This window comes from Leptosomus discolor, chromosome 9, assembly GCF_034619465.1.
Source record: "Leptosomus discolor isolate bLepDis1 chromosome 9, bLepDis1.hap2, whole genome shotgun sequence".
NCBI classification, from domain to species: Eukaryota; Metazoa; Chordata; class Aves; order Leptosomiformes; family Leptosomidae; genus Leptosomus; species Leptosomus discolor.
The window spans coordinates 36485548-36498581 of record NC_141399.1 but is presented as its reverse complement, the minus strand read 5'-3'; the positions used below and the strand labels follow the sequence as shown (position 1 = coordinate 36498581).

Here is a 13034-nt window from a genome sequence, read left to right as displayed (position 1 = left end):
CTGAGCTGTATGGCACGATGGAGAAAAACTTCCCCTGACTGCTCCCTCCTGCTGTGACCCCTGTTATTAAAGGCGAGTGGAGAAATCTCTTACTAGTATATTCGAGTCTGCTGAGAAATGTTTTTCTGTGCAGCCTATAACATGAATTATTTCCTCAGGGTGGTATTAACTTGTCCATTTTTATTTATTTTTAGCCATGATGAAAATTAGCTAATACCCAGCAATATTTTTCTGTTTAAGGGTAGAAAGGTTCTCGCTAATCGACTTCAGCGTCTCCTCTGCTGACGTGTTAGGAGGAATTATGTTGGTTTTTGCAGCCCTGGGCAAGCGGCTTCCTTGCTGAAGCTGGGAGCACATTTTTCCTCCATCAGGAGAGCAGGGTTGGTGCCTTTGCACTATACTGAGCTAGATGCAGAGCGAGATCTATCTATCCAGGATTTTTAAAACCAAACCACCCCACCCAGGACCTAGCTGAACCTGGACTGGTTCCCTGTCATGGCTTGTTGTGCAGCCAGCAGTGATGGCTCCGAAGGAGCTGCTAAAGAACGAGCCAGCGGATGGTTAGAGACTGCCAAGGCATAGCTGTCGCCTCTTTGGAGACGCCAGGCTCTGCTCTCCCAAACTGCACCCTTCCACGGCAGCACCTTTCCTACACCACAACCTCGCACCCTCCCTCCAGCTCCGTGCCCCGTGGGTGCGGGGCTGTGCGAGACAGGGGTGTAGGCACCATATTTGGTTCTCGGCTGGCTGTGCCCTGACCTCGGCGCTGCTTGCCGGGAGCTGCCTGTTTTCCCTTCGCCGTATATGGAGAGGCTGCTGGGGAAGCTGGTGGCTGACCTGAATTAGCAGCAGTGCAACATCTGTATGAAGTGCTGCTTTTGTTGCACCGAGCTAGGTTAAAGCTAGGCCTTGGACTGGTTTTATAGTGAAGGGAATAATTTGAAGAGAACGAATTTCCCATTAAATACTATTTTTTATTGTTTGCCAGGATGTGCATGGTTGTAATTTCTTTATGGTGGTAAAGTCAAGTAGAGGAAGAACAGAGCATAAGCAGAACATCTCTGTATCAGGAAGTCAATAATTCATATGTGACAGTAATAAAAACCACCTTTCCTGTAAAAAGCCAGCACAGTCTTTGCTGCATAGATCTTGCTTTTCACTTGGGTGCTGTGGGAGTGTGCAGAGGGCGGGCTGCATCAGGTGTGGGATCTCATCCAGCCTGTGCAGTCATCTGCCTGAGACTTCTCCTTGAGACGAGCAAGGATGGGGGATGCGGGGTCTCGGGTCTTCAGAGACCATACCTGCTGCTGCTGAAACCTGGAGCAGAGCAGAAGAGGTGTTTTGGAGTTTTTTGTCCGAAGAAACATGAGCCAAAATGGCTTTGGGATCTTGCTGTTAATGACGACTCGATCAGATCTCTGTTGGGAAGTCAGCAGCGAGATGCATAGCCTGTGTGAGGAGGACAAAAACCTGGGCTCTGGAAAGGGTGGGTTCAGCCTGTGCTTCCAGGGGCACGAAAGAAGCAGGTTGTACTTCCAGTGTCCCTCCAGCAAACCTGACTGCACATGAAAAAACAACATTCCCCTGAGTTAATTGTAAAGCCCAGCCAACACAGCCTCTGCCAGGGGACTGCTCACGTCTTTGCTTTTGGTTGAAGACCCTTAAGTTTCATAACACTCACATGTATATAAGGACAGTGTCTTTAGACTTCAGCCTGTTCAATCTAAGCCAAGTCAAGGCTCAGAGATGACTCTTTAGAAGACATTTTTTTATTCTAAGAATTTTCTTGCCACTACCAGCTTCAACCCATTTTGCACCCCCTTGTTTCCACATGAAACCCTGGAATTGCATAATCGGCAGCAGAAAAAATGGTTTGACTGATTCTGTTTGCTTTCTCTCCCCCCTCCCTCTTTTGTGACAGATTAAAAAGCAGCAACAAGATGTGTTAGGCTTCTTGGAAGCCAACAAAATTGAATTTGAGGAAAAGGATATCGCCGCCAATGAGGAGAATAGGAAATGGATGCGTGAGAATGTCCCTGAAGACAGCCGGCCAGCAAGCGGGAACCCTCTGCCACCCCGGCTCTTCAATGACAGCCGGTACCTCGGGGTAAGGGATGGCTCCAGGTCTCCATCTTTTCTCGTCCCAGTCCTTACTCACTGCCATAGCCTGTGTTTCGCTGCTGGGATCAACAGGGAAGGGCTTGGCCAGCTGTACATTCAAGCATGCAAACTGTGAAGGGCGTGGAAGGTGTTAGGCATTTGCCCCTCCTCTTGGGCTTCTAATCATGATTGGTTCTTGAATATTCCAGTTCTGCCATGGAGGAGAGATTAAAATTTGGACCTCCTGATTCTGGGATCATTGTGCTGTTTACTGGAATGAGATTTTTTTTTCCCCTGTTATGTCTCTGAAAGCGTACAGGCATTTTAATTCTCATGTTCACCTTAATTGTGAACTAACACTTCAGAGAAATCTGACACTGTTGCACCAACCTTAGGTGGGGTTTACCGATACACGTGGATCCCAGATCACTCCATAGTCTGTTCATCTTCCCAAAGAAGTGCTTGTATGAAGTGATTGCTGCCATGATCATAAATCAGTTTTCTGATCCTTCTTGGGATCAGTTTTTGAGTACTGCTTGCAAAAATGAACAACTTACTCCACTGCCTTGCACAGATTAAAACTAGTGTTGCAAATACAATTCCTACTTGTAATTATTTTAATGCTTGATCAAAAGTAACTTGCCCTGCAGCACTTCTACTCAGCAGGCCATGCTTGAATGATTATTAGATTAACTGTTAATTTTATTTTTAAAACTTAATATCTTCTGAAAAGAGCTCACATTATGCATTCCTCTGGCGCTGTGTGTTGGTTTCCAAGTCATTTTGCAGCCTGGTTCTGACATCCAAAGTCTGTAAGTCAGAACCTACCAGTTCTGGACCTTTGCAAGGTGATTCTGTGGCTGCTGAAAGAAATTATTCTCAATGCACCAGGAATTTTTCTTGCTTGTAATAAAAGCAGAACTTGAAACAACATCCGCAGTGAGCTAACATACCACTTGGCTCTCAAAATTTTACTGACTGTGGTTGTGACATGGAAAAAAGGTTGGTTTGGAGCGACTAAACATAATGATCAATAGTTGTCTGCAGCTGAAAGCTGAGAAGGGGCTAGTCACAAGGAACCGAAAATCTCTGCTCAGTTACTTCTCCTTGAAAACAAACAAACAAACAGAAAGAGGCAAATATTTCTATTCCAGTAGGAAGTCCAGTTGCAACAGTATCACCTTTCTCCCTTGGTGTACAGGAGCTGTGGGGATGCAAGCAGATCCCTGTGCAGTTGTCCTTTATCAGCGAAATGTTGCCAGTTTTCTGCTGCATTGCTGCAGCTGTGCAGCAGAATGAGGCTGTACTCTGCAGTGGTGTGGGACAGGAAGAGAAAAAGCTGTACGCACTTAGATCTGGATGTTCGCTTATCAGAGATGCTTCAAATGTATCCCCAGCTGCAACCCACAACAGCTCTGAATACAGTAATTTTGGGGAGAGGGGTATAGATGCTTCAGATCAGTTCTTGCTATGGGTTCAAAATTTTGGTTGTTGTCACTTTGAATTTTTGAAGTTTGGTCACTTTGTGTAGCTGGATTCAAGTTACTACAGTTTAGCTTTCAGGATTGTGAAAGTTAATTCTGTGCCCACACACTTGAACTTCTTTATGTCTTTATCTGATTCATCTCAAGCATGAACTTCCCTGTTTCATCTGGTGCAGCATAACTGGCAGAGGAATGAGCAAATTGACTTTTATTGGCCTGTGCGCAGCAGAAAGGCTGTAACTGTATGTAGATGCCATGCAAGCTGGCATGAACCCTGCTCCTTAGTCACAGGCATTCCTTTCCTGGTAGATGCTACAAAGCAGACTGCTGGACTGTGCAGTAGCAAGATAAACAACCCCTTTGTTATCAAGCAGCCCCAGTACTGTCAACGGAAGGGCTTCAGGGAGGATTTAACATAACCGTACACATTTTTGTCAAACTAGCACCCGAATGCTGCATGTACAAATCCAACAATAATTTGACATCCCTGATCTCTAGGCAGCTTGAATCCGCTATTCCCTGTACTTTTGTTCCAGCTGCAACAGCCTCTTCTGAGAGCTGCCCCTGCTCTGAACACACTGCTGTTTTCAAGCAGCATTTGCTGTTTCTCAGGCTTTTGCCTAGCAGGCAGACGGGCATGCGAAGCAGCGTGCCCTTAATGGCAGCTCTCTCCCTGACTTCAGCCCGAGACTGAGCCTGCTCTGAGCTGCTGCCTTGCCTTGGGTTTCTCAGCCAGGACTCCTGCATCAACACATTCCCCAGTGAAGCTGGAGGAAGCTGGTACTGTTGCTTCAAGTTAAAAAGGGAGAGAAGGAAAGTCGTAGGACAGATAGGTGCCGAGTTTGGAAATCGGAGAGAGGGAAGTATGTGGTAACTCGGACAATGGTGGACTTGCACAAATCTGGGTTCCTTGGTCAGTGTTTGGCAACTGCTGTTGCTGAGCTGTGGGCTTTTTGCGTGCTCTTCCCTAACTTAGCAGACAACTAAGCTGTGTTGTTTGTACTCTGTACAGCACTGCATTCTGCCTCAAATATAAAAACGGGCAGAGAAGGAATCATTGGTATTTCTTTTACTATATCATTGTTTTTACCTTTATTTTCCTGGGAAGTGGGTGTGTGCTTATTTAGAGCACCTGTAGTGCACTGTGAGTACAAGGAACAGTGCCACCCGATTTCCTTCATTTGTGTAGACTCATCATTAATGGGAAACATGATGGGAAAGGATGTACTCTCAGTTTATAGGTTTAAATTTAACTTTTAACAGGCTTAAGAGTTAATGCCCATAGTTGCACAGTTACCATCACTAATCAGCAATGGCATCTGGGGACTTCAGTGTTTCTGATGACAAGATATGGGCTCAAGCCCACTCCTGCAAGAGGGACATCCTTGCCAGACCAGTGACAACTACCTTGCTGTGGAGGCTGTCCCTCCGGGAAAGGCAGAAGCACCTCACAGCAGCATGTTGTTGCTACAGGTAGTGAAATTCCCAGGTTGTCACTTTTCAGTCCATACAGCTGCTATGGTATTAGGGCTAGTGATAAATACCTGAAGCGATGCTCTGGGTTTTGCATCCAGCCGCAGGAAGCAGTTGGCTGGGTGCAGATTGGGTAACACACCAAATTAAGCTGCGATTATTTCTGACGAGTCATACTTCTGTCTTTTGTTTCCACCCCCATCCCTGACTCCCGTGGTGAAGGACTACGAAGCTTTCTTTGAAGCACGAGAGAACAATGCGGTCTATGCGTTTTTAGGCTTGACTGCGCCACCTGGTTCAAAGGTAGGTGTGCACATTTCTCACTGTAAACCACAACCTGTGTTTTACACCTTGTTCTTCTCTGCTCACAGTAGGATATTTTATGTGTTCTGTGGTTGCCCCAATCAATCTACCTGCTAGTCTGATACTCAGTCTCCAGAGACTAACTTTCAGGCTTCAACATTACAGCAATGTGCTGTTGTTACATGTCCATTTAATCTAGAGGATGCTGTGTACCCTGGAGGCACCTTGCTCCTGTTCCTTCCGCCAGAAAAACTCAGTGTTCAGTACAGATGCTCTTTTGGTATCCTTGCTGCAGAGCTACCCTGCTCTTTTAAGTTAATGGAAGAGCCTTTGTTGCTTTGGAAAGAAGAGCTGGGTCAGGTTCTTCACTAGTAATAATTGTCTCTTACCATTGGTTGGTTTTTTTTTTATTGTACACTCTGGGAACAAGTGAAAGAGTAGTTAATATTTGCACTGAAGAATGCACAAGGAATGTACATTAAAAAAAAATTGTCACAAAACCAAAGAATTATTTCAGTTCAGTGAAAAAAAAAAAATTGATGTGAAGTTTTGTTGAGATTTTTGTACTAGAAAATACCTTGAAACCAGAGTCACTGTTTTTGAACTAATGTGGTCTTGCTTCAGAGTAATTTTTTCCTCCAGCTTGTTATCTGAAGCCTTGTTTTCCTTTGCCAGTTACAAACTGGGTTGATTCTTTGGGGATGCAATGGGCTGGAATTCTCCCTTTGATTTTGATAGGATAGGACAAGCCTGCTTTATACGTTTCAGTTGACAGCAGCAGGATCCTCCAGGTCACTTCCAGCTTTCTTGTTCCAGTGGATAAACACGCCGGTTCCTTTCAACTTTATTCATGTAAGAGTTTAAGGTCATGCTGTGCACATCACTAAAAGACCTAATTTTAAAGGTGGAGGATGATCCATCAGTAGTGAGCATTACAAGTTGTGGGTCAGACTGAAGCAGTTTTGGGAGCCAAACGAATTTCTAGCAGTGGCTCCACTAACATGAATGTTGTAGTGAGGAAAAACTGCCTCTTACAGAGCGTTGCACAGGCAAAACCTGTGATACGTGCCCCAGCATCATGCGTCACCGGTGTCAGGAGGGCAGCTGCACACAGTGCCATAGTAATGTAAATCTTATTTCTCGGAACATCCGCACAGCACAGGAGGAGATCCAAGGAGTGGGAAAGCAGCCCTGAGACCACGGGACGCAGGGAAGCCTTTGTGTTTCCCCTCGCGGCCGAGGTCTGGGGAGTGCAGTGGTGCTGGAGAGCAGTTGCTGCCCTAATGAAACAGGTCATCTGTCTCTGTAACGTTTGAACATCACTGCTTACTTAACCTGCCAGATTGCCGAAGCAGTCTGCATGGCTGCTGGTTGCTCTGATTCTCTCCTAAGGGATGCTCTGATTCTGTCCTCACCTAAGGAGGAGGTGAGTTTTAAAAAGGAGAAATATAACGTGGGTGCACTCTGCTGAATTTTCGTATTGCTTGCTACAGCTTGGGGAGGTGCGTTTGAGCTGATGAAGATACTCTGCGTAAGTGACCTTGTACCCAGTGCATTCTGCTGTTGGTCTGACTTTTGGTATCTATCCCACAATGACACGATGTCAAATCAAGCTGATTGCCTGCTGCTGAGGAGGAGAAACTGATTTGTAGATGCTGAAATTGGCATTTATGGCAGAGCTGCATCCAGCTTGAACATAATATTGTAGTTAATGACATTGCATCTGCATACCTTGCTATATAAAATGGAAGGAGTCTGGGATCAACCTGTCTGCAACTGCAAGAGAGGACCTTGACAGCAAACCTCTGTTAAATGGTGTTATGAGAGATTTGACTCTGAACACAAAGGTCCAATATTAATGCTGAACACAAAGGGCTCAGAAGTGAGCATGGGAAATGCACGTAACTGTTTACTGAGCCCTGGTGCTTTGGTTTGTGCTTTGGGCACTGAGAGTACAATTGGACCTACAAACTCTGGGAGAGGTTGCATTCCGTTTATCCCAAGTATCCCCACGTCAAGCAATGTGGGCATGTTTTAAAGGGAGAGGTCTTTGAGAGTTAAAGGCTGTGATTAATTATTTAAGGACTGAGAGCATGCTCAGTGAGGGGCCTTGAGGGAGAAATGAGGAAAAGTATGAAAGAAGTATAGTGTCAAATCTGAAAAGCTGAGTCTTTCCCAGGTAACTTGCAGAACCACACAAAGGAACTAGAGTTGGACCTTAAAGACAAATAGGTTAGCATGTTCTCTGAGTTACTTGTACCCACTTTCCTGGGGATGAGGGAAATACCAGGAATCCTCTCCAGCTTACTGCTGCCTGTTTTGAAGATACATACTTTGTCTTGCAATTTCGGGGGTGGGAGGAACAAAAAAAAAGAGCTAGATGTCACTTCTGTAGTGCCCACGACTGGTTCATGGGAGTTGTTACAAAGCCAAGGGAACCATCTCCTCTTTCTTACCATTCAAAGAACACTTGTCTTTTAGACAATATTAGACATCCTTGGTTTTTTCCATGCTTTGTACTTTTTAATCTTTCCTTCATTCTTCACCTGCCTTTTCTGCCATGAATGGATAGGATGCCCTTGCATGAGCAGCACAGCTGTGCGGTGACATCCCGGCTCTGCTCTTTGACCCGCGGCGTGCGGCCAGAGGAGCAGAGCGCAGTTCGGGAGTGCAGCGGACCCAAGCCAGCGGTCCAACAGGGCTGTTCCCACGCCCTGAGTTAAATGGCAGCATGACTCGAGGCGCTTGGGCACATAGCCAGGAAAACCAGAGTGATCCGCCATGTCTAAGATAAGGGAGATATGCGTAGTACTTCCTGCCCTGCAGGCTGGGTCACCCACTGTGTCCCCTCTCTTACAAGGCTTACAGGCTTCTTGGAAATTCCCTTCTTAGTCCTTCCTCCTCTTGTTTTTTATTTGTTTAGTGTAGTGGCTCATGTTAACAACCATACTGTTGAGTCTGTTATCTTCAGTATTTCTATGCAATCACAAAAGCAAACAACCCCGTTACATAAAAGTTGAGTTTAGCAGATGTTGAACTTTTTCCTTTAACATAAACCACACTGTCCACCATGAAGTGCTGCAGTGAGAGCACTGTGACTGTTCAGCTTCTTGTAGGCCATGTTGCTGCGAGGAAGTAATTAATCTTCAGTCAGCAGTACACTTGTAGAAACTATCTTCAGAAAAAAATGCCTTTTGCATGTCTTCTTTTGTCATTCTGTTCCCATGTGTGCCCACCTTACGAAGGCTGAAAGAAGACTGAAAAATGCAGGCTATTGGTTTTTAGTGTTCCTTCTGAAACATGAGAATTGTTGGAGGTTAGCTGGTATGCCTGCTAACGGCTTTAGCTGCTCCTTCAGTCAGAAGCTTCATAGGAATGTTTTCATGGAGCTGAAGGTCCCCAGAAGAGGTGTGGATCGTGAGCCCTGGGCATGGAGAGCAGGCGGTGGGCAGGAGCGGTTCCAGGGAGTGTGTCCCCTCTGGCTGGCTTCCCCCCCGCCGCGGGGATCTGGGGTTACTCAGCAGTGCCAGTGCCAGGACAGACCTGCTGCCAGCCCTGGGACGGAGCTCACGTGTGGGTCTTATGCTGGATCAGCTCTGAGCTGGGTCTGACTGAGGACTCGCAGGCTGCTCCCGTCACCCTTCTGGAAGGCTAATGGTGGCTTTTGGTTATTTGGTAGGGTTTAGGTCAGAAAGTAAATTGCATCTCTGCTGAGACCTCTTTCTTTTTTTTTTTCTTTTTTTTTTCTTTTTTTTTTTTTTTAATGTGGAGACCTGTATCAATAAAGAATTCCTTTTCCATTTAACCACAGTTCTTCAAATAATTTTTGGTCTCTAAATAGTTCTCATGTCCTAACATGAAATGAGGGATAACTCATTGTATCTTGTCTTCTTTTGTTTTAAACTTTCATGGTCAAAACTGGCCTTGGCCAGTGGTTGGAGTATTCCTGCAGGTCCTACTTGAGCTAGCTCAGAATTGGAGTTAAAGCCAGCACTGTATGGGACTTGTTTTATAACGTCATCATAGGCAGCAGGGACTCTTCCTGACTTGGGTTCAGTGCTGCTCACTTCTTAATCACATACTGCCGCAGTTGTTGTTATGTCATATGCTAACACAGGTGTAAGTTGTCACCTTTCATAAAGTACTAATATATGTAATTCTCTTCTGCCATTTCAGGAAGCTGAAGCACTGGCAAAGCAGCAAGCATGAATTTCAACTGCCTTAAATGTTCTGTAAAGGGAATTTCCACAGCTTTTTATAAAATAGTACAATTGTCTCTGCTTCAAGAAATATAGATGTGATTTCTAACATTTGATTGGTGCTTGCAGCATTCACTGTATCTAATACAAATTTGAACACAAGATGAAAATGTGAACATGAAGGTAGATAGCACAGAGTGTGTTATTACACAGTTGGAAGCATAGGAAACTGAAGCAATTAGACATGAATGATTTTCACGTAGTTCAAACTGTCTTGGCAATTCATCCATTTGGTGTAAACTTCAAGAAACTATTTTAGTACTAATAATACAGATGGGGTTATACCTAGAGATCCAGCTATGTAAAATAAGGAAAACAAGCAACAGTGTCTAAAACCTTGTCGGATACTAACTTTAGTGCCTGAGTTGCCTCAAAAACGTTACTGAGTTACACAGTAATTTTTCAGTGTCTTTTCTGGTTTCAGGTGAAATTGTAGGTGGTATCGTGTGGTATAGCCATTGTAGTCACTTTTGAAAGTTGTGTTTGTTCTTTTGTAGAATGGTTATTTAAGATTTGTATTGTAACACACTGTACAGATGATAAAAAAAAAATAATGCCAGGTATTTCTCATTTAAGTGATCCGTGTGGGCTCTTTTGACAAAGGGATTTGGGTAATGGACAGCCTTTCCATTGGGAAGTTCATCACACAGCTGCCTAAGCATGACTCGATGACATGTCTGCGTGCAAGATTCAGTGCACCTCGGTGACGTATGCGCTAATTCCCAGGCAGTGTTGCAAATAAGCCAAAACAGCCAGAAATGGCATTTCCTTACCTGTGTAAGGGTGAAAGCCTTTAATGTATTTCTCTACAAAAATACCAGTTCACACTGCTTATAACATTAGGCATCTTACTGCATGTTCAAGTAGTCATTAGATTCATATAATATTTTTTCAAATGAGGAAATTAATGTTTGAACAGCAAGAACTATTGTAATTATGCAAGACTTTTTTTATTAAGGTTTAAAACCTTTTTTTCCATTGCTATTGCCATATCATGAAGCTATTACAGGAATTGCAACTCTATTAGTATCTTGTATTGGTGAATTTACCATGTGCAATATTAACCTGTCTGTTCTCCCAGTGCTCATGAGGTAGTCTGTATTTCTTGCCGTATTCTGCAAAAATACAAGTAATTACAAGTGCCCTGAAGGATAAGAAACAGGTTTAAAAAGTGTGTTGGGAATTTAAAATGCATTTTTCACCACATAATGTACTTATTCCCCCAAAGGATCAAAAGACAGTATGAAAGATGATTGGTCCTTGCTATAGTTAGAGGATCATCCTGTTAAATACTTCCCTCACCAACATTTCTTTGGGGCTTTTGTTGAATTCACTTCATCATTCAACTGATGATTTCGTCAACATCTGTGAAAAGAGAAACGCAGCTAGTTGCTTTGGTTGGAGAGCAGCTCTGCTTCTAGACAGCTTGTGGTGAAACTTCCACAGATGTCCAAGTGAGCGGACTCTAGCATGGGGCCAAGTTAAATGACATTTAATTCGTGTTTTATCTCTTCTGATTTGGGAGACTGGGAGGCAGTTTGAAGCTTGTGCTTACAAAAGCAAGCACAGTATCAAAAGGCTTAATGTTGCCTTACCTTTGAGATTAACACACGCATTTGTGCTTCTTCATTAACAGGCTTTATCAGTAATTACTAAAATGGAGTGAAATTTATTTGTAGGCTCTTTTGGGGATGGAAGTTAGGGTATGTTTTAAATCCAGTGTCTGATTTTTGTTGTTCACTATGATTTCATCTTTCTGAACTGAGGTGATTTTTCTTTCTTAATATTGGCATAATCTGTGCCTAAACTAGTGGTCAAGTTTTTGAGAAAGTATGTAAGAAAAAGGAAGTGAAGTCTTGTGAAGAAAGTGGAATTTGACACACAAGTCACTATACTCATGCCAATTTGCTGTGTTTCCTGTGCAAGGAAAGCACGGTGTAAGTTTTGTGAATTACCGTCATTATTTTGGAGAAGCTGTAATTGAAAGTCGCTGCCAAATTCTGTCAGTTCAGCGACCCAAAACATTCTGAAACGAGGTCAATCTCTGTTTCTGGCGGTCAAGAAAATTGCCAAGTTTAAGAAAGCAAAGTCACTTCCCTCGTCTGGTGTCCCCCCCTCGCCATATGGCAGCGTTCAATCTGTATTGGCATTCCTAAGAAAGCTCTGTTGAGACAGACTGAATTATTCCTTTGTCCAGGGAACAAGGCACCGACACAAACTGAAAAATACCCAAAATATGTCTTTGTTGTGGGACTGCGTGTAAAACTCACATTCATTTTGACGCAGATACCTTGCATGGATTTAGGAGTGCTAGGAATCTGTTGCCTATATGCTGTTTTTCTGTTTCCCTTACCTGTGTTAGGTTAATGATGGGCGCAAGAACTGCATTTGTTCATTTCTTTATTTTTTCCTATGTAGAAGGCAGGCATTGAGGATTTAACCTGTGTATTAACCATTCCTGTATCATTCCAATAAAATTGTTTTAGAATGCTTTCTCACACGATTGACTTGTTTGCATGTTTTGTTTGTGGTTTGAAGTGGCCCCGTAAGTTGAAGGGGAGTTTTCAGGTGCTCGTTACAAGGGCAGGATCTGTACAAGGTGACCATAATGCATCCACTGCTGCTGCATGTTACGGCTGTTGGGTTGCAGCTCTCGCCTGTTCCACCTTAATGCGTTTTACTTAGGATACACCTACCCAAAACAGTCTTCGGAGTTTTGGGGTCTTAGGAGAGCACTGAATACGCTTCCTAATTAATCTGCTTTCCCCAGGGCAGTTGCAAACCGAAAGCAGATGGGGCACATCAGCCCCGTGCCAGCGGAGCTTGCCGGGCAGTCTCGCTGCTGTCTTTGCAATGTCTGATTGATTTGCTTTATGCTGCTCACAGCAGGGGAACGATGTTATTTAATATTTGTGTTGCCAGAGGGCAGTGTAGGATAAATTTTTCAACTAAAACTACTCATTTTTACCTTCTCTATTTGCCTGGTAGATCCAGCAGGTACATTCTTTTGAGCTTTACATGCTGAAGTTTTGCACCACCAAGATGATCTTCTGCAGAGCTGCAGAAGGTGCGTTCTCAGCCCCTAATTTGCCCAAATCGCAGACTTCAATTCACATCCTCCAAAGGAAACCAGTAACTTAATCCTTCATGGAGTGGTTTGCGAGAAGGCCGCTTGCTTGCCGTTTAGAAGATCAGCTTACCCTGTACATACACTTCACTTGTATAACCCAGAAAAATCTCTGGTTTTCTTGTTTATAAAGTCTTAAAACCCCAAATTGTTATTCATTAATGTAAAGCTCAATACAAACAGTTTTCAAAAACCTGTTTAAAAACCAAGCTGCATGTGTGCATATAATGTTTACTGAACTTGCTGTTTCAGATTGCAATGGTGTGCACTGTAATAATAAACTTTTCT

At 43.8% G+C, this 13034-nt stretch overlaps 1 protein-coding gene across 1 annotated transcript in view; it reads left to right on the top strand.

Annotated features, from left to right (window-relative positions):
* SH3BGRL (SH3 domain binding glutamate rich protein like) overlaps positions 1-12122 on the top strand; it is a 35273-nt gene extending 23151 nt beyond the window's left edge. Inside the window, exons 2-4 of the mRNA XM_086470021.1 lie at positions 1922-2107; positions 5280-5360; positions 9537-12122. Of these exons, the coding sequence (XP_086326147.1) occupies positions 1922-2107; positions 5280-5360; positions 9537-9569 (300 nt within the window). The 3' untranslated portion in view covers positions 9570-12122. The remainder of the gene's footprint in view (positions 1-1921; positions 2108-5279; positions 5361-9536) is intronic.
* The last annotated feature ends 912 nt before the right edge of the window (positions 12123-13034 follow it).